General features: G+C 39.7%; 1 protein-coding gene across 6 annotated transcripts in view; it reads right to left on the bottom strand.

Annotated features, from left to right (window-relative positions):
* TRMO (tRNA methyltransferase O) overlaps window positions 1–19,741 on the bottom strand; it is a 42,489-nt gene extending 22,748 nt beyond the window's left edge. For 4 of the 6 annotated variants that reach the window (XM_078061502.1, XM_078061501.1, XM_036077498.2 and 1 more), the window contains exons 1-5: window positions 19,595–19,741; window positions 14,692–14,866; window positions 11,889–12,046; window positions 7,603–8,268; window positions 4,880–5,135 (exon numbers count right to left, since the gene is read on the bottom strand). In XM_078061502.1, coding sequence (XP_077917628.1) covers window positions 4,880–5,135; window positions 7,603–8,268; window positions 11,889–12,046; window positions 14,692–14,866; window positions 19,595–19,670 — 1,331 coding nt within the window. In that variant the 5' untranslated portion in view covers window positions 19,671–19,741. Of the gene's footprint in view, window positions 1–233; window positions 5,136–7,602; window positions 8,269–11,888; window positions 12,047–14,691; window positions 14,867–19,594 lie in introns of those variants that run through there. The other 2 variants (XM_036077496.2, XM_036077499.2) reach the window with 2 other exon arrangements.
* Between the last annotated feature and the right edge of the window lie 2,162 nt (window positions 19,742–21,903).

A 21,903-nucleotide genomic window follows, 5' to 3' on the forward strand; every position in this document is an offset into this window, starting at 1 on the left:
GTAAAAATGTCTCTAACTCTATTTATCAGATTTGTGGGGGGGAGGAGGAGAGGACATATAGTTATGTATTTAGATACATAAATCTAACTTATTTAAGTTAGGACCTTTTACTCTCCTTATGCTCCACATATAAAAATAATGTGTTCATGATTAGAAAAAATTCACAACATAATGAAGAAAATAAAGTTCCCTTCCTCAATGAGCCCCCAGAGACCAACCCGCAGAGGCAACCATTGTTAACCATATTTTTATTTATCCTTCCAGAAATTTTCTACATGTGTGTAAACATCGATTTGTATAACCTCATTTTACACAAATGAATAGGATATTTTAAAACATACTTAGTATTTATGTCATTTGTAAGTTTTTCCACATGGCTCTATGACTAGATCCCTTCAAAAACACAGATAGTCCCTGATTTAGAAGCATGTGATAACCCAAAAACTTAATTTATAAAAAACCTTTCTGAAACTCAAAACACCTTTTCAGGTTGCTCAGGTCATGATCTCAGGGTCCTGGGATCGACCCCTGCATCAGGCTCCCTGCTCCGCGGGAAGCCTGCTTCTCCCTCTCCCACTCCCCCTGCTTGTGTTCTCTCTCTCACTGTCTCTCTGTCAAAAAATAAATAAAATCTTAAAAAATAAATAAATAAATAAATAAAATAAAAACTGTTAACATTGAATAAAAAAGCTTTCTATATCTTGAATTCCATGAATTAGTGAAGAATCTGAATAGAATTCTCAAGTGATTTACAAGGCAGCAGAGGTGGGATAACATCGTGTTACATCCAATCCCACCTTTTTTGTCAGCACAACATAAACACACCTTGACTCAAATTTGATTGGTTAGTGTGGTGGGAGTTCACTGGGCAAGTGGCTCAATCCATCAAAAAATAGAGTAGATCACTGAATTTTTACCTCCTGTGGATACTGAAAAGGCTTTTCTTATGCCTATTCACAGTCACATGCACTGACCTAAACCTTGAACCCTCTGTGAGCTGCAGCTGCTGTAACCTACAAAGGTGGAGAAGGGGCAGGGAGTAGACTAGAGAGAATGCTGGAGAGTCACTTGATGACTACCTATATTAGGAGCCTTATTTTAACAGTAGCAGAAAATCCCTGTCATATTGAGCTTTAACCCTTATGACTTGCCTGTTCTCTGTCATAGAGAATAATTTCATGGCATGATTACACTTTTATCTTCTTATAAAAAAGAAATGCAGAGATTTTCCTGAAGCATCTGGGCTGAATCAGGAAAGAAGGTCAAAAAGTGTGAGAAAGTGGTTGACCTGCTGATTGTACACACAGGCAAGGAAGGCAGTTCGTGATATATGTGCAATCCTAGAAGGGAAGGCCGGTGGAAGGAAGATGTTGCCCTGAGCATGTGGCTTCATGTCGACTGGGTCCTTAAGGTGGGGGCACTCTGTGATATCTCCCCTAGCAAAGCATCCTGTAACTTGCTAAAAGGAGTCCTTTAAAAAAAATTCTGTAATAAACAAAGAAAACAGAGGCTATCCATACCTTGTATTTGAAGGACCCCTTGGTTCCCCTGAGTCTGCTTGTCCAGGCAGGTGAGCCAGAGCACAGTGGCAAAGAAAGGGTATCAATGATGACGGGCACAATTAAAATATTATCTACATTTGTAGACCACTGAAGAGTTCAGAAAATACTTTCCCAAGTATTATCCTTGTAACAACTCTGTGAGGGCAGGGATTTGGAGATGGGTGCAGTGACTTGCCCAAGATCACACAGCTAGCACAAGGCAGAGCAGAAAACGGCACTTGAAGTTTCTGAGGCTAAATTCAGTATTCTCCACATTTCCCATGCTGCTTCCCAGGAGGTTCCACAGAGATCTGGTAGGAAAAGGCATTTCTACTTGTATTCCTCCCCGTTCTTTATTTAGTGCTTGGATTCCCATGAACGTCACTCTAAGTGTCCTACACTTATTAAGCACATGAAGCTGCTGACCCTCAAATAAACCAGCATGGTTTGCTGCGCATCTGCATCTGCATGGGGGAGACAGCAGAGCCACACTGGGAAGGGAGCCAACTCTGGGGCCAGACTGGGTGGGTTGAAATCCTCAATGCATGGCTGACCAGCTGTGTGAGCTTCAGTATGTTACTTAACCTCTGATCAGTGTATGAGAAGCATGTAGCCCGGTGCCAAGGACATGATAGAAGTTCACTAACTGATACATATTTCACTCTTATTGAGTCTTCACCTACCTTCTTTGGGACGATTATCATAAAACAAAAACTACCAACAAGAGGCTGATTGGTATCTTCAATTCCACTCTCTTCTTTCAAAAAAAAAAAAGTCACAAATACATAAACAGAGTGAACACCTTGTATATACATGCTCATGGGTCTGGCTAATGAGTCTATCTGGTTGTGCACAGCCTCCACATGCTGAAATAATCCATCCTAGCCCTTAAGCCAAGCTACAATTTAAAAATTTAATAAATGGCACTCATCCTCTAATCTCTTCCTATATGTGATTGACAAGCATCAGTGGAAGCATCTTGTGGAAGTTACTGTTTTGGAAAGCTGGGGTAAGTGGGCTGAAAGCCAAAATTACCTGAACAGCTTGAATTCCTGGAATTTATTTCCAAGCTAGTGAAAATAATCAGTTATCAAGGGCTCCCCCTACTGGCACCAAAAAACAAAGGCTAAAATTTGAAGTAGATAACATTTATGCATAGTAGAGTATTGTGTCCCTTTCTTCTTCTTCTGTTAAAGCTCCCACAACAAAAAGGAATATAAGACTTACTTCAAACTATTTGTCTTTCTGGGGGATGGAAGTTCATGACTTAGAGATCCAAATTTCCTCACAACGGGACACTGAAAATACATGCGTAGAGACAAAAGCTCACACAGGGGATTCAAAGATTGGGGAAGAGGCTTAACATCATGTTAAATGGGAAAGAGCTGAAGGAAATGAGGGTGGCTCAGCAGAGACAGGACCGAGGGGTAGGGAGCTGGAATGGTATCTGACAGGCTAGCATGGGAGCATGATCAGCCTTATGCCATGTGGCCCCACTAGAGGGTGGAGTTATCAGAGAACAGATTTTATCTCATAGAAATGAAAAACATTTTAATAATGAGCACTATCATACATAAGGAACTACAAAGGGCAGGGGTGAAGGATCATCACTGACTGTGAGTGGGCAGAGAGAACTAAACTGGATTGTATTTAGGATTTTAGTTCTAAAATCCTGAGAAAGTATGTTAAAACTCCAAACAACTGAATAGTCCTGTTGCTAGAAGGCTGGATGGTATCATCCTCAGACTATTTTTTCAATATTAAATATCAACATTTTGTGCTTCAAGCCCTGATTTAGTCTCAAAATGATTTTAAGAAAAAAGACATCAAAATCAAAATAAAGGGTAGATCATACCAATGTCAACTTCCTAGTTTTAACGTTATACTACAATTTATATAAGTTACCATAGGAAGAAGCTATGTGAAGGGTATACACGGCCTCTACACTATTTTTTGCACCTTCCTGTGAATCTATAATTATCTCAAAATAGAGATCTTTTAAAAATCAAATTAAAGATACTTCCCCCGAGAGGTTCTAAGTAACCTCCAAGATAATCGTTTGGTTCAAGAGTGCAGTGTCATCAGCCACAAATGACTCTGTGCAAGTATCTACAAGCAGCAGGGCTCGTTTCAAAACCATGATCAATCAGCTATTAAGATTTACAATTGTGATTAGGAAAGCCTGTCATGTTGACAGGTGTCTAATTTGGTTATGCTGATCGTAAATCTTCAGTTATCTCAGATCACATCATCAAAATCACCTATAGGCAATGCATTCTTACAACTGCTTCCTACATCATACTACACAGGAACCATGTACAGACTTAATTACTGTATTTATCTAACTGTAACACAATAATGCACTCATATCTTCCTCCTCCCCTATGACTTACAGCAAGAACTGCATCTTGTTTTTATCTCATTTTATCACCAAAACCTAACCCATAGTAGGTTTTCAGTAAATACTCATAGAATAAATAAGAAATAAACCAGTAATTATTTTCTTGGACTTCTGGGACTTTCTTTGACTTTCTTTTCTGATACAAAGACATCCAAAGAAACATCAGAGTCCTTACTTTGGAATCAGGATTAAATATATGTATACTATATACATCCCATATGTATGTATGACAAAGTCTATAAAACACAGGGGTTTAATCTCTAAAGATCTTTATAACCATTTGTTTTTGATCTGTTAGATTCCTAAGACATTGTTAATTCAGTTTGATTTCTTTTTTTTAAGAATTTATTTATTTACTCGACAGAGAGCACAAGCAGGGGGAGTGGCAGGCAGACAGAATGGGAGAAGCAGGCCCCCTGCAGGGAGCCCGACATGACACTCGATCCCAGGACTCTGGGATCATGACCTGAGCCGAAGGCATATGTTTAACCAACTGAGCCACCCAGGTGTCCCAACTCCGTTTGATGTATAATAAAATAGAGAGGTCAAGCTTTTCCAGACAGGAAAACCAATACGAACTGTTGAACAGATCCCCTGAGCTTGTAAGTTCCTGCTAGAATGATCTCTGCCCAGTTTTACCAAGTGCCAAAAACAATCCACTTCTTTCAGAAATCACTGAGATATCATCACCTTTGGATTCTTCAATATTAACCAAATGAAAAGCATACGGAAATTTCTCTAAATTTCTCTAAATCTCTGTTTATTAAAAATGTTTTTCAAATAAATATTTTGAACAACCATAATCAATCAAAGCAGTGAGATCACAAAGTGTTGCTTCTTTCTGCAAAGAAGGCACATCATTAGCTTGTATAGTTAATGCAACAGCCACATCCAAAGTCAATTAGGCTGTTTTAAACACATGATGGAGGCTACTTACGATCCCAGAGACACCAAGGACTCCTCAGGGTCAGTCATCTGAACAGGCTCCGAAGCCGGCTTGATCCTTAGAACCTCTGCAAAGCCATCGCCAAACCAGCAAGTGATGTGCGCTATGTCTACAGTAAAGTAGAAAAGGCGGTCCTGGCAGAGCTTCCGTCGATATACAGACCGAGGGTCAGCTGACAACACAGCCTCAATGGCATGCCTTGCTTCCTCTGCTGATTGAAAATATTTAAATGAAGGCTGACTGCCATCTGCAATGAAAAGAATACAACTTAATGCTGAAAATCATGCAGGTCAAATTTCATTACAGTGAACTTCAATGTGGAGTTTGGTTGGTTCCTTGACGATCACTTGAAATGAACTGGGTTTGGCAATCTACTCAGTTGTTACAGAGCATGTCACTTTCAAGTGGTATTTACTATCATCAGATTAAACCTATGCGTACCCCAAATTGTCATTTGCTGAACAAAATCTTCTATGTTCAATGTCGACTTTAATTTGATTCCTCGTCATTTTCTTCTCAGAATGGAGTAGTAATTAAGTCTGTACGGGGTCAGGGAAATGCATGACAGTCCCAGCACTCTCAGAAAGCCACAAGAAAGAAGACTAAACCCACACAGGCCCAAAGCACCAGCTGTAGGCAAGGCACGGTGTCTCAGAGAGCTGGTATCACAGCCCTACTTAAAAGTAACACCACATTCCCTAAGGAACAAGGAAATGGGACAGTCCTTCTGAAAGAGTAAAATAGGTACTATGAGAAAGTTAAATACCATGACTAGTGAACAGGCCACCCCAAACCACCAAGGTGCATATTTCAGGTAAACAGATATACACCCTGTTAAGTGGCAAAGCTTCCTACATATCATCATGAATGTATTTTAATTTTTAAAAATACAGTATGTACAAAACTTAAATAAAAAATTAACTGTGACTTAATTTTTAATAGCTACAATATAACATACATCCAAATGAAGGCCAGGTATGTGCTTTAAATAATGTTGTTCTTGTTCAAAATAGCATCTGCAGTGGTGGTGGATCTTTATTCCTCTGAAAGTAAATTCAATTTTTAGAAAACAGCCAAAAATCACTTGGGTTATATCCAGTAAGTTCGTAAATAAAGCCATGAAGTTCAATCTTTGGTCAAAAACCAAGGACTAATTCAAGTGTTGATCACATGGAATCCTTAAAAAAAAACAAAAAAACAAAAAACAAAAAATCCCCACCAAGGACCAAGCATGCAGTGCTAAGATTCTTTTATTGCATGGCTCATGAAATGACTCCAGGGCCACTCAAAAAAGAGGAATTCCAAAAACATCACACTCTTCAGTAACAGTGTAATTGGTAAAAGTTCCAGGCCTTGGCGTGGCTGTTCATTTGTAATAGGTGCCCTTCCCTCACTTCTCTGCCTACTTAATTCTTCCAGACTCAGCTCAAATACTTTTTCCTCCAGGAAGCCTTCCCAGATTTCCTCCCTGCTCCCCAAGTCATAATCTTTCTCCCCCTCATGTGCCCACAAGCACTCCATTCCAGCGCCAATCCCCCCACCCCTACACCAACACACCGCCACCATTTCAGTATCTTTTATCTTTTCTAGACTCTAAACCTTCTGAGGTCATTTCTTATTTCTATATTAACTCCAAATTCTGCTGGTCTCAATCAGTCCCTGTTTTATAGTTACATTTCATAATTTCTCTTTTTAACGATTTTTTCGAATCAACAAGGCACATTATAACCTCTCAGACACACAGCACTACAGTTTGAAAAAGATAAATCTTTCCAAAGTAGGAAGCATTCACTGATAACTGCAGGCCAAAGGGTAAGTATAAATATAAAGTATCTTCTAGGCAGCACTGCTTTCTTTGTTCTATCACAAAAACCTTTTAAAACTGACCTTCCTCCTCCCATCAACTGTATACAATGATGAAACAACTTTCATAAACAAAACTTTTTAAATAAAGAGGTCAATTTAAAAATCAAATGCTTTGTTTAAACATAAAGCCTTTGGAAAGAATGAGAAACACACTGTGGAGTGGCAGATGAAATAAGACATATCCCTGGCAACTAACTGGCTACTTCTTACTGGACTCACTGCAACCACCTTCCTTCATTCTAGATTGCTGCCTCGGATCAGCTATGGGCTGGGAAAACCAGGTTACAGTGTCTGTTAAAAACCATGTGTTAAAGTACACAAGCTCCAAGTAAAAGCCCGGTGGCCTCTCTTCTACAGTGAAGGGCAGGTCTCTAGTGCTAAGACTTGTTACAGGGACAGTTACTGTGCTAAGAGACTCTTCCCTTTTACCCCTAGGCTCTGTGCCATAGGGAGAGCTATCAGCTACCTGATAGTTAGAATAAGATGGGATACGTCTCTAGTCAGATAGTGAAACAGATGAAAAAACTTAACCCAAGTATAGAACAAGCACAATTTAGCTTCTGAATGCTGTTTGAAAACTCCAGGAACTACTGTAACAGATTGACAAGAGGCCCTAAATCATGAGCCACCTCGTGAGGCAGCAACCATTCTCAGCAAACACTTTACTGAGTGTCTGGGATTCACTGTGCTGAACAAGGCGCATCGTCAGATGGTGCTGCTGCCCAAATATAATTTTATACTCCTACATTTCTTACCACCAGTCATACTGACAAACACTCCATATAACTGCCCTCAGAAATACCAAATTTGGCTAAAGCTCTCATTCCGAAACAAGAGACAGAAAGTACCTGGTCCACCTTCTGAACTGAGGCACTCGAGGTCCATCTCTGCGTGAGGGGTGAAGCGGACTTCCAAGGTGGCCACAGGGGCCTCTCTCACCCAGGCTGGGACCACGCTGCGGCGGGATGCACCGGCCATGCTGGAAGGGCAGGGGGGAGCCACGGGTGGCATCTCTGCACTATTTCCTTGTGTGATCACTGCTTCTTTCCCTCTCTTTAGCTTCTTTTCTGTACCTTCCTCTGAAAAGCTCTTCTCAAGGCAATATGAGCCAATTTGTTCTTCTGCCACAGTCAGACTCTGATCACGTCTTGATTCTAAACCCAAATCTGCTGCTATGTCCCTGTGCTGAGGGGAGTTTCGCTGGATTTTTGCTGAGTTATCATGTTTCATATAGTTCTCTCCTGAAGTTCTGTCTTCAGGACATTTAGGTTTCTCCTTAGTGTGACTACAGGCTTGTGGTTTATCACACCTTGAGAGCTGTCGCTGGTCACAGCTGTCAGTCTTGCCATTAGACCGGGATGTGTTTTGCGGTTTATATTGGTTATTCTGTAAATTAAGGTCCTGTAGGGGCTCAATCAAATTTTGTGGCGAATCATACTCAGCTATGTAGGGCTTTATGTCTAGGATAGGTGTGCCATGAATCATGTCAATTCCAGAAAGATATATAGCTCCACCTATAATGTGAAAAACACATCCTCTTAGAAATCTTAACAATGAAGAACAGTGCAAACAATTAAGAACCAACACCATCTGCCTATGACTCACCAAGTTTAACTCACAATTCTCTTACACACCAGGCTCTCTTATACCTGGTGCCAACACACCCTTTTCATTCTACCTGGAAACCCATCCTCTTCTTCACCTGTTGAACTTCTACATGCTCTTTAAGGCTCTTCTATAATACCTCTTCTACAGAGCCTTTCTGGCTCTTCCACACATAAGCATTCTTTCCTCTGGGCTCCACAGAGAAACCTATGTACAAACCTCTACTACAGCCCATTTCACATGGTCTGGCAATGACCTAGTTGGTCTTTCTCCCTAGACAGTGAGTAGGCCCTTGAGCACTGACTCATCTTTGCATCACTGGGACTTCTAACTCTGTTCCAGGCACATCAGAGTCCTCAATATATCTCTGTGGGATCAATGAGGATTTCCACTGTGGCAAACAGACACTAAGGTGGCCCCCAGAATGCCCACTTGCTGGTGTTGACACCCTTTGATAATCTCCATCTTTTGAGTATGACATGGTTATCGCTCCAATGACTATGTTACCTTATCTGAGACTCCTGTACCTGCAGGCAGATTCACTCGAGAGATTCTCCTTGTGGGCCTGATGAAGTAAGCAACCACACTGGGAAAGCCCATGTGACAAGGCACTGCAGGAGCCTCTAGGAGCTGAGAGCAGCCACCAGCCAACACCCAGCAAGCAGTTGTGGCTCTCAGTTCCACAACTACAAGGAAGTGAATTCTGCCAACAACCTGAGGGAGTCTGGAAGCAAATTCTTCCACAGTTGAGCTTCCACGTAAGAACTCATCCCAGATGACACCTAATTTGCAGCCTGGTAAGATCCTAAGCAGAGGACTGGCAAAGCTGTTCCCATACTTGTAAATTCATTATTATGAAACATAATAATATTTCAAAAAGATAATAAATGGGTATTTTTTAAACCGATTAAGTAGGGGCGCCTGGGTGGCTCAGTCAGTTAAGTGTCTGCCTTTGGCTCAGGTCATGATCCCAGGGTCCTGGGATCGAGCCCCACATCATCCAGCTCCCTGCTCAGCAGGGAGTCTGCTTCTCCCTCTCCCTTTGCCCCTCCCCTTCCACTAGTGCTCTGTCCCTCACTTTCTCTCAAATAAATAAAATCTTTAAAAATAAATAAATAAATAAATAAATAAATAAATAAATAAATAAATAAACTGATTAAGTGTGTGGTAATTTGTTACACAGCAATGGAAATCTAACACATCCATCAAGACTCAAACAATTAAGCAGAACATAAGTCACCATTGCCAAATATTAAGGACAGGTCTTTTGTCTCACTTATACAGCTGCATGTCCAGCTCCTGCTACTGGTGCAGAGTCTACTAACTTGATTCTTGGGAAATTGGCCAAATGAGAATCAAAAAATTATATGTGATCACATTCTCTGTCTCCATTTTAGAAAACAAGACTAACAAAGGACTCTGATTTCTAAAACATGCTCACTGTGAATGAGCCTGGAACTTTGGAATAATGACTTTGGACTTCCTAACTAATGGATATGCCTAACAATGTCTGCAGAAGGAAGTATTGTAGCATATGTAAAAGTTCATGGGATTTAGAGTTATACAACCACCTGGCTGGATGCTATTAGGTAATATTATCAAACATCAAAGAGCCTCAGCTCCCTCATCCATAAAAGGTGGACTGCTACCCTATCAAACCCAAAGAGCCACTGACAGATAACATACATAAATGCTTTTTATAAACGGTAAAGCACCACACAAACACTAGTAGTCACCATAACACTTATTTGTTAAGAATGTCTATAGTGTTATTGTGTTTGCCTCTTACATTTCTAATTTGTTTACCACTATACCCTCAGCACCTAAAACAATGCCTGGCACATATACAGTGCTCAGAAAATATGTGTGGGTTGCACAAATGATCATAAAATGTTCAGTACTGTTACCCAAGCTGGTTGGCCATCACAAACTGATAAAGCTCAAGTTGGACTGGCTACAGAATTTTCCTGGAAAATCTATCCAAGGCTGGGTTAAATACAACCCAGGGGAGGTAGTTCAAGTTCTGGCAAAAAACAAGCAAAATAACTGGTCTTACCTATTTAGCACTAAGTAACCTGAGAAGTACTCTTAGAGCTTTTGTTTCATAAGATCCTTAAAATACTATGGAGTCCCAGAGAGGGCAGGTCCTACTCCTTTGTCCACTTTAGCTAAAGCCTGGTCCTACTCCTTTGTCCACAAGCAAGCTAAAGCCTGGAATGGTCTCCTGACTCCCAGTCTTCTGTCTCTCCAACAAATGCGCTTATTAGGTCAGAGTGATTCAAGAACAGGATGCCTTACTAACAAACAAAACAAACAAACCAAAACTTAAAGATACAGAGAACAGATCAGTGGTTGCCAGAGGGAACAGAGTAGGGAGATAGGTGAAATGGGTAAAGGGGTTCAAGAGGTACAAACTCCCAATTATAAAATAAGTAAGTCATGGCGATGTAATGTACAGCACAGTGACTACAGTCAATAATATTGTATTGTATATTTGAAAGTTGTTGAGAGTAGATCTTGAAAGTTCATACCATAAGAAAAAAAATTTTTAACTATATGGTGACAAATGACATCTAGACTTATTGTGGTGATCATTTCACAATGTATATAAATACTAAATCATACTTGAAACTAATATGTCAATTATACTTAAAAAAAAAAAAAAAAAAAAGAATGGGATGCTTCCAAAGAATGGGACACCTGGGTGGCTCAGTCGGTTAAGTGTCTGCCTTCCTGCCTTCGGCTCAGGTCATGATCCCAGGGCCCTGGGATCAAGTCCCACATCGGGCTCCTTGCTCAGCAAGGAGCCTGCTTCTCCCTCTGCCTGCCGCTCTCTCTGCTTGTGCTCTGTCTCTCTCTCTCTCTCTCTCTGTCTCAAATAAAAAAAAATAATAATAAATAAAATCTTAAAAAAAAAAAAAGAATGTATGGCTCAGTAAGTAGGCTGTATCTGATACACAGGTAAAACTAACCTGGTATTCTACACAGGTACTTCCACAATCTGACAGGTGTTTAAATGTTATTATAGTGAGATTCATTGCAGACCCTCTGACACATCAGAGTTAACAACTGTACTACAGCCACAGTGCATGTCCATTTCCTCAAAGGTGCAAGGAAGAAAGAATACAACACCACCCTATGTGTTTACCGTATCTACACATACAACCAGTTACTGTGTGTTAATTCTGAAAGTGTCCAATTATTTTTGAATAATTTTGTATTTACTGTATTCCAAGTCAGAGAAAATTTGGTTACTAATTTAATGATTATGAAATTATACATTATTTTTAAATAATGTAATAGTTCCTAATATATGTGATGATATAATTAAACTCTGAGCATCCTATGAGAGCTGATTTCAAAGGGTAACATTCTTTTAGTCATTTCAGGTTCTTCCATGCCTGGTAGTTCTCAGGGGTTAACACCATTGGTACTCATCTGAATAACAGCCAGTGAATACTATGTTTGTTTTATAAGACTTCTTTTAGATAAGGAAAAAAAAGATAAAAGTAGAAATGAAATTTGTTACCTTCTATCTTTTCCAGCTTGGCCAGGGTCAGTCCTATTGCATTGGGACGATGTGGGCTCCTTGTGGAGAAAACTCCAGTCTTTGCACCATTCAGCCTAGGAGGCTGCACTTTTGCCTTACAGCTCAAATGACCATTTTTGTGAAAGACAAACAAAATCCTATTGAAAATAAACCAAACCACCAAGTAAGAAAAGAACACTAGTTAATTTATCATAATGATTTGATGGTGAAAAAAACTTTGAAAAGAACATTAGTTAATTTATCATAATGATTTGATGGGGGAAAAAAATTTAATCTTTAATCCCACAAATTAAAGCTGAAAGAATGCTTTTAATGGTATTACAATGTAATCAGTGGGGAAAAAAAAAATGTCATTCTCATTCCTTGAAGGAAGGCAGAGTCTTATCTCTATATCCTTTGCCCCTAACACAATTACTGGCACGTGGTAGGAACTTTACAAATGTTTGTCAAGTGCCTGAATAAGCAGTATTTATAAAGTAAGAGCCTGGGCTGCTATTTGCCAGGCAGTCTACTAGACATTTTTATACTCATTTAACTCTCTTAACAAGCCTAAGATTTGTAATTTATCCCCCAATTTAAGAATGAGGAAATCCAGGCTCAGAAATGTTAAATAACTTGACTGGGTCTTCCTAAGTAAGACATAAAAGCAGGAAGCCATGAAGAGAAACAGTAACAGATTTGAACTCATTAAATCATTAAATTTATGACTACAAAATGTCATCCCAGGAGAAAATGTTTGCTACATGTACAATGGACTGTTCCTACAAATCACAAAGTAAAGGGCAACTCATTATAAGAAATTAAGCAAAGAACATGAATTGACAAAAGAGTAAGAAATAGTAGCAACCAAATGAAAAGATGTTGAACCTAATAATTAAGAAATTTAACTGAAAAATAAAATATTGTTTTTCTCGGGGCACCTGGGTGGCTTAGTTGGTTGAGCATCTGATTCTTGATTTCAGCTCAGATCATGATCTCAGGGTGGTGAGATCAATCCCTGCTTGGGATTCTCTCCCTCTGCCCCTCTCCCCATGTGTGTGCATGCTCACTCTCTCTCTCAAATGAGTAAATAAATAAAATTTTAAAAGTATATTGTTTTTCCGTCCAACAAAAATGCAGAAAAACTTTAACATTTAATGTTAGCAAGAATGTAGGAAACAGGTCATTTTCATACACTTATGATATATAAATTAAGCTTTTTAGAGCACAATTTGGCAGTAGCTCTCCAAAATTGTAAATACGCACACCCTCTAGCTCAATATAATCATTTCTGATACCTATTTGTAAAAATGTACAAGTGCCAAGAATTGTGTCTAAGAAGGTTTGCTACAGCATTACTGTAATAGCAAAATCCATTAACAAGAGATATACCATGGTCAAATCATAACAAGAGATATACCATGGTCAAATCATGGTCTATCTGTATTTCGCAATAAGAGACAGCCATTAAAGCAAAAAGGATAAATCTGTATGTACTGTCATGATATACACTGTTAAATGAAGAAAACATATTCCATTGTTTAAAACAAACACCTACTCCCAATGTGTATGTTTATGCTTCTCTATTAAAAAAGAAAAAGAAAAGGCAAGGTAGGATATACACCAAGCTATTAACAATAAAAATCTCTGAAGAGTGTTGGGGGTGAGAATGAGTGAGAAGAAAAATAGGAAGGATACAAAAATCTCTTTATATAGATCTGGACCCATTTTTTTTATATCAGCAATGTTTTTAATTTAATTAATTTAACCAAGATCATACAAACTAGGTCAGACACATGTTGTTTTTACTCTACCCACATCTCCAAATTAACAAAAACATAAGCTATTTCAGAATAAATACTTAATTTTAGGTCTTCACCAGTAAAATTAGACCAAGTCATACTGGTGATGCTGGAGTGAGGAAAAATGGACAGAGACAGAATTGCAAGTGACAGTAACACTAATATAACACAGGTGCTAATACAGGTAACACTTTATTTAGAGTATCCAGATTTCTAAAGTCTCTTTTGTCTCTTAGGAAGAACAGACTTAATTGTTCATGGGTCTAGAGCAGAGTCTGCAAACTTTTTCTGTAAAGGGTCATACAGTAAATATTTGAGGGTTTGCAGGCCAACCAGTCTCTGTTGTAACTACTCAACTCTGCCACTGTACCACAAAAGCAGCCATACACAATACATAGATGAACGGGAGTGGCTGTGTTCCCATAAACTTATTTACAAAGATGGGAGGTAGATGGATTTGGTCCACGGGCTGTAGCTTCCTGACCCCTGGTCCAGAAGGTAGAATAATGACCCACAGGCAGAATCGAGATCTACAGATTTCAGTTCAATAGAAGGCATTCCTCACAATCAGAACCAACTGCAAATGGGGCACCTGGGTGGCTCAGTCATTAGGCGTCTGTCTTTGGCTCAGGTCATGATTCCAGGATCCTGGGATCGAGCCCCGCATCAGGCTCCCTGCTCAGCAGGAAGCCTGCTTCTCCCTCTCCCACTCCCCCTGCTTGTGTTCCCTCTCTTGCTGTCTCTATCAAATAAATAAATAAAATATTAAAAAAAAAAAAAAGAACCAACTGCAAATGGAACGTGCACCCTCAGTGGATCCCAAGCTTCCATGAGGGCATCCAAGTTATGCATATAGTCATGTGTGTGAATTTGGTACAGGAACTCCATGCAATAGTAAGTGTGGTCTGGATGACAGACTCCAAGGCTGCCTTCAACTGGAGTACTTTACTCAAGGGCAAGTTCTGACCCAAAGAACCACTTCTAACTATAAAACAACTTACCAAACATGAGAAAACTGTTCTAAGCCCATCAAGGAATGTTCAGGATTATTAAAGATGCTCTTTCTAATTCTCAAACAAGCCCTCGAATGGGTACAAATAGATGGCTGCCTTGGAGTACCATTCTTGGCTGAGAAACAGGATTCCAAGTAGCCAATTGGTTCAGTTAAAAGATTCCCTACAGAAGAAAAGCAGGTAAGAAATCATTAGTCAAAATGTCAAATAAAGATGTAGGAAAACATGTTTTCTTTAATGCACTGATTTCATAGTTTTAACATCTACCAAGTGTTATGCAACTATTAAAAATGATTCACATATCATGAAAACATATAAGTATCTTCAACACTACACACACATTATTATATCCCTTTAGATAGCCAAAAGAGTGCAGGTCTAAGAAAAACGGGACATTCTCAGAAGTTCTACTATGACCATAATTCAAATTCTATGTTACCATTACCAAGGTATGTGACTTTGGTCGGGGCTAAAAGGGTATTTAAAATAGAGGGAATTGGGGCACCTGGGTGGCTAAGTTGGTTAAGCGTCTCAACTCTTGCTTTCTGCTGAGGTCATGATCTCAGGGTTGTGAGATCAAGCCCCAAGTTGGGCTCTGTGCCGAGCATGGAGTCTGCTTGAGATTCTCTCCCTCTGCCCCTCCCCCTGCTCATGCTTGTGCACACGAGCTCTCTCTCTCTAAAGAATAAATTAATTATTTAAAAAATATTTTAAAATAAAACAGAGGGAATAACATGCACAAAATTAAATGAGAAGTGTCATAGCACATGCAGGGAACAAGCTATTTTGATTGGCTGGAGTGTGAAAGATAAGGCAAAGAATAATGAAAGATAAGGAGACAGAGGTTGTATACAGACATCCTCATGCTTTTCTAAAGTTTGCATTAAGCCACTGTGTGTTTGTGAAAAGACCTACATCAGTACCTGTTTTTGCTAATCAAAAGAAATCCAAAGAGAATGTCTGCTTTTACCAAAAAAAGGGCAAAAGTGAAAAGTGTTCAGCATTTGTTCTGCAGCAAACTGTTATAGATGCAGGGTGCCCCCCAAGTAGTGAGATCAGCCCCACCCAGGTCCTTCCCCAGGAACTACACTCAGCATCTGAGCATCAAGCCACCAGAGCTTTGAACTGTGTCTGTGAGGATCTGTGCTTTATTTTGACTTATTTTGTGCATCTACTAGCGATGTGTGTCCTGAAGTAACAGAAAAGCCTGAGAGGTTATTTTTTGGGCCTGGGAACACTCAACAATTTTTCCACATAAATTAATGGTAATTGCTTCTTCGCATTATGCCATTTAAGCTCATGAAAAATTTCATAGGAATGATCTACTTTCAGATAGTGGGGAAAACATGTCCAAATAAGGATGCATTCAATTGAAAACAGAACATATGAAACAAAGTAGTTTAAGCAATAAAGGGAGTGCATGGGATCATAATCATACTACTAAAATATCTACAGACAGAAGAGATTTCAGGTTAGGCTTGGTCTAGTAGCTCTCTGCCCCGAGAATGTAGGCTCCATGTGGGTAGTTTTTCTATCTTGTTTCCTGCTATGTTCACGATCTAGTACATTGCATGCAAGGGGGTAGGTACTCAAAAAATTCATGTTACATGGAAAAAAAGGATGGTTTAAACTGATTAAAATGGAAAGTGAAAAACTGGAAGAATATAATCCCATTTATGAAAGTTTGCTTATACATTTACCTATTTAAATATGTACCTATATATGTTTAGAAAGCTATTTGGAATGATATTCACCAAAATGTTAACATTTTGGTAAAACGGATGTGGTAATATGGTAAAAACAGACACTGAGATTTTTGGATTATTTTTATATTTAACTTTGTAATTTGTATAATATTTGAAATTTTTACAACAATCAGAAATCCTCTTTTTTTTCTTCCTAAATAGTAACTCCTTTCAAAAGAAGAAAAGCCAAGCAGCACCAATATAGTTGTTTAAAGTCCAAGGTATCCCTAGCATTTTGAATTTACAAATAACTTTTTTTTTCACATCTCATGAAAACTTTACTTCTTTTAAGAGATGATATACAGACACTCTAGACCATCATTTTATTTCCAGCTTCCATTAATTAAGTCTATCCTACCAGCACAGGTAGTAAGATTATAGGCCTGGTGTTGTCCCTCACAGCACCTTTAGTTACTCTTCACTTATTAAAACTGTATTATTGGCTACATATAAAATATTACATGTAATAAATGTATAATAGAGCATAATACTACGAAATCCTGTGTACCCACCACCCATTCCAAGAACTAGAGCTTTACCAACAAAATGTATCTTTTTATGTTGCTTCTCTCCTATGGCAAATCCATCCTTTCCCCCTGAGATAAACAGGTGCCTGAATGGGATCTTTATCACTCACTTCCTTTAATATAATTTTATCACATGCATATGCATGCCTATATAATACTTCATTTATTTTGTCTTTGAACTCCACAAAAACTGGTATCAAACTGCATGTTATCTTCTCAGACTTGCTTTTTCTCTCAATATTACGATTCTAAGACCCTTCCATACTGTGTATGTTTTTGATGACTTTAAATTTTTTCCAAATATGTTTACAGGCATTCTTTTGTTTATCCTCATCCATGTTCCTGTGGAATAAAGACAGTAAATACCTTAAAGATGAGGAAACTGAGGCCAAACAATCCTGGTGTTCATTAAAATGCCATAAAGAAAAATGGCCAAAAAAGAACCCCTAACCTAATAAGATGGGATCCCTGTGTCTTGTTTTCATTTGTTTAACAAACACTCCAATATCATACAATTGCCAGACATTGAGCTAAGTTTGAATAAAAGAAACAACAAGAACTCTTATCACAGTGGAATTAACAGTTGGTTGGGGAGAGTCTCACAATATGTTTCAATATCACGGGAAAAATATGTAAAGCACCTAGTACCACACAAAGTGCTCAGCAAAAAGTGGTTTTCCAAGCTCTTACTTAGGCTTTTCCCTCATTTTAACAATACTACAATTGTACTAACTGTGTAATAAGAGAAAAGCCAACAAGTTATTAATGCTGAGTTTTTGTACACAAAGTTTATCTGTATGTCTTAGTGCTGACAGAAAGTTCCGGTCCTTTTGACCCTCCTGCCGGGACTGTAAAATATAATTCATGTCCCTAGCACAGGTCCCTCCCTTTGTTAAAATACTCTACACCAATACTCCAGACTCTGTGTTCCTTAATCTTATGCTACCCTCTAACTAAATTTTCCATGTTTCCCACACTGTTAACAGACGTTATATATATATATATATAAAACTGTTTATATACAGTTTATATATATATAACTGTTTATGCTGTTATATTATATATATATTTTTTTTAGTTTATAGATTTTATTTATAAAATCTATAACTGTTAATATATAACTATATATAACTGTTAATATATATATATATATATTTTTTTTTAGTTTATAGATTTTATTTATTTGACAGAGAGAGACACAGCGAGAGAGGGAACACACACAAGCAGGGGGAGTGGGAGAGGGAGAAGCAGGCTTCCCGCCAAGCAGGGAGCCCGATGCGGGGCTCGATCCCAGGACCCTGGGATCATGACCTGAGCCGAAGGCAGACGCTTAACGACTGAGCCACCCAGGCGCCCCATATATATATATATTTTTTTAAGATTTTATTTATTTATTTGACAGAGAGAGAGAGAGAGAGGCAGAGAGCAAGTACAAGCAGGGGGAACAGCAGGCAGGGGAGAATCAGCTCCCCACTGAGCAAGGACCCCTTTGTGGGGCTCGATCCAAGGACCCTGGGATCATGACCCGAGTTGAAGGCAGCCGCTTAACTCACTGAGCCACCTGGTATTCAAGGTTCTCTACAATCTGAATCCAATCAACCTCCTTGTACCATCCAGTATTTCAAACTTATAGCTCCCCAATCTGGTGCTATGTAATAGACCTCTGAGCCCTGCTCCTTCCTGCCTGTCAAACTATTAGGCCTGTAATCTAGCACCATGCAACAATTTTTAAATGAGCACAACCTTTGACAAGTAACAGTAATTTCAGTAAATTTAATCTAAGTTAAACATAACACGCACAAACATTTTAGTCTTAAGAATTTTCTTCACAACAGTGACAACTGGCAGTAACTTAAATGCCCAACAATAGGGAACTGGTTAGTTAGAACACATCTCTAAAGCAAAATAATGTGCAATCCCTTAAAACTATTAACGGCCATAGATTTATATGAAACTTAAGTTTTAGAAAGAAGTTATGAAACAGTGGGGTCACATAATCCATTTTTCTAGCGTGCATGCACTGAAACAAGTATGGAAGGTAGGCACCAGGATATTAGCAGTGCTTTTCTCTGGGTGATGGCAGACATTTTCTTCCATTTGTGTCTTCTAATTTCTAAAGTTAATATTCCGCTCTATATAATGAGGTGAAAATAAACTCATGCCCATCTTTCCAAGCCCAGTTTAAAAAGATTTCCTGTCTCTTCCCTTCGCCCCAGAACTTTTCCACATCTCCCGCCTCACTTCCTACAGCACAGGATGCCTCTCTCTCGGGGGTATTTATTAACTCCTAACCCGCCTAACACCAGCGTTCACATCCTATCTCTCCTACACGAGCAAGAACTCTGCGAGAAAGGCTGTTACACTGCACGTGGTTGTTCCAGCCACAGTGCCAGGCCCAACCCAACCGCGGCTACCAAGAACAGAACAGGAGATGACATCGTTCCGCTCGCCTCAGCACAATCACGTGGTCGCAGGTGCACGTGATCCGTGGCTTCGCAATAAGTAGAATGACGCACTCCGGTTCAAGTTCTCGCATTTTACATCCCTCTCTACAGTCAGGTCAGCGGCCTGAGCCTAGGCCTCTTTTGAGTGCGGAACCGCGGGTTTCTCAGAAATTACCTGTTTCCAGAGCCGGCTTCACGCACCCGCACGGGGTCGCTGTGGGCTGAGGCCCCGTCTCCTCCAAGACGCGCATGGCTACTACTCACTGAGGTGTCGACTCGACGCGACAGGCCTTCCGCTTCCGGTCTCCGAGCCTGGTGCCTGCGCAGTAGCCGCCCTGGCGGGGTGGTGCGGGTCCGGGGCCTGGCGCATGCGCGGGGAGTGGGACGCGCTGTAGGCGGCCGCAGCTGGTGGCACCAGTAGGGTTTCGATTTCCATTTCCCGGCCTCCGTTCCTCTCCCGGACGTGGCTCGCTGTTCCCTGCCGCTGACCCGCTGCGATTCCCTGCCAGTCAGCGACTCAGAATTACCGCGCTTGCGAAGGGGGACACTTCGATGAAGATTTACGCACTGAGATGGCTCTCTCAAACATTAATATAAACAACCTACGTGTCCAATGAATGACTCTGAATTTTAAAAAGGATATGTATATGCAGTTACCACATAGCACAACGATCGGATGTTAGGAAATTAGAAATTCTTGAGTGGTGGGAATGCACATGATTATTTATACTTCTGTGTACTCCCAATTTTTCCACAATAAAAACGATGTTTTGTCAGCAAGGAACCCTAAGTAAGCCTTATTTCACGTCTAATGGATGAGGAGCGTCACACTGGAATAGGGGTTAAGAGGTGGGGACTTTTTTGTGTTCCATACCACGCGGGAACTGAAGCAAGAATGAAATTGAGAGTCAATATGCCATGTACATGGGAGAGATTGTGATCTTTGTTTCTGGGCAGCTATGAAAAGTTGAGAGCCAACAAGAATCCTGTTTTCATCCCATGCGATGACCAGTTATCCTTGCAGCGATACTATCCCTTCGCCTACTTACTTGTAAGGTCATCTCTCCCCTATATCAAGTTTCTCTGTACATATAATTCTGTTTCTGGGTTTTTTTTTTTTTATCCTGTTTGGGGTGGGGGGAACATATGGCTTGCAATATGAAATATTCAAAAGCGTGGAAGTCCACAGATTTTAAAAGCTCAACCATGAACATCTGTTGCTAAACCTTTTCATTTGTCGTGGAGTTATAAATCACTAGTAGAAAACAACCAGCCAAAGATATAAAGAGAGGGTTGTGGTTTAAAACACACACACTTTGGGGCGCCTGGGTGTCTCAGTCAGTTAAGCGTCCGCCTTCGGCTCAGGTCATGATCCCAGGGTCCTGGGATCTAGTCCCATGTAAGGGCTCTGCACTCAGCGGGGAGCCTGCTTCTCCCTCCCCTCCCTGCTCCGGCTCTCTCTCGCTATCTCTGTCTCTCTCCAATAAATAAATAAAATCTTTAAAAAAATAATAAAAATAAAACACACACTTTAAAATTGATCAAATTCATATATGTGTTCTCTGTCCTCTGTCCATGAAAATTTGGAAAAGAATGCTATTAATCTGTTTCCAGGAGGAATGCCATTAATCTGTGCTCCTGCAGAAACAAGTTTGAGAACAATTGAGCTATGTACACTTTATAAAACTGGGGCCGTAATAGCTGCGTTTGCCACTAGATGGTGGTGTTGAAAGTAATGTCTCGCTTAATTTGTGGACAGACTAGTGCGGAAAATGAGAGGTATTTGCCCTCCTGACCCTAGATATCATTATCTAATGATAATCATGCAAAATAACGCATTACCGAGTGTGACAGTACTGCGATGCAAAGGAGGTTTGGAAACACTGATGAAGCAGCTTGCTACATCTAAATTTCAAAGGTAAATTTTCTTTTTATGGAAAACAGGAACTTAAATATGTAGCACTTTTATTATGTGATCTGAGAGGCTTTTTATTATCCTTTCTAGAGTTATATCTGATTATTTGTAGTTTATAAGGCAACTGTTTATTTGGAGGTGAGACCTAGGAATCTGCCTTTAAAAAAACCTAAATGATTCTAATATAGGTGGTCATCAGCCTACACTTAGAGAGACACTTCTCCTTATAATGGTTCTTAATCTTCCATTTGGATGAAGTATCCCTTTGAAAAGCAATTAAAGCTTTGGGACTTCTCATGCATAATTTTAGATTTAAAAGCATAGGAATCATGGATTTTTAAGAACCACTATTGTACCTACCATGAGAGGAAAGTAGCACAAAGTAGGGGTAAATGGTGGCAAAACTTTTGATTCTGTGACCTCAAGGTTCAAAGCCAAAGAAGAGAACTGGAAAATGTTTAGATGCACACTGGTGCTTGAATGAGAATAGTGAGAAAGCAGAGGTTGTGTGTATACAGGGAGGGGGGTAAGAGGACAAGCAGAAAGGGTCCTAAGAGGTAAGAAGAGAA

Source organism: Halichoerus grypus, chromosome 14, assembly GCF_964656455.1.
Source record: "Halichoerus grypus chromosome 14, mHalGry1.hap1.1, whole genome shotgun sequence".
In the NCBI taxonomy this organism is placed as follows: Eukaryota; Metazoa; Chordata; class Mammalia; order Carnivora; family Phocidae; genus Halichoerus; species Halichoerus grypus.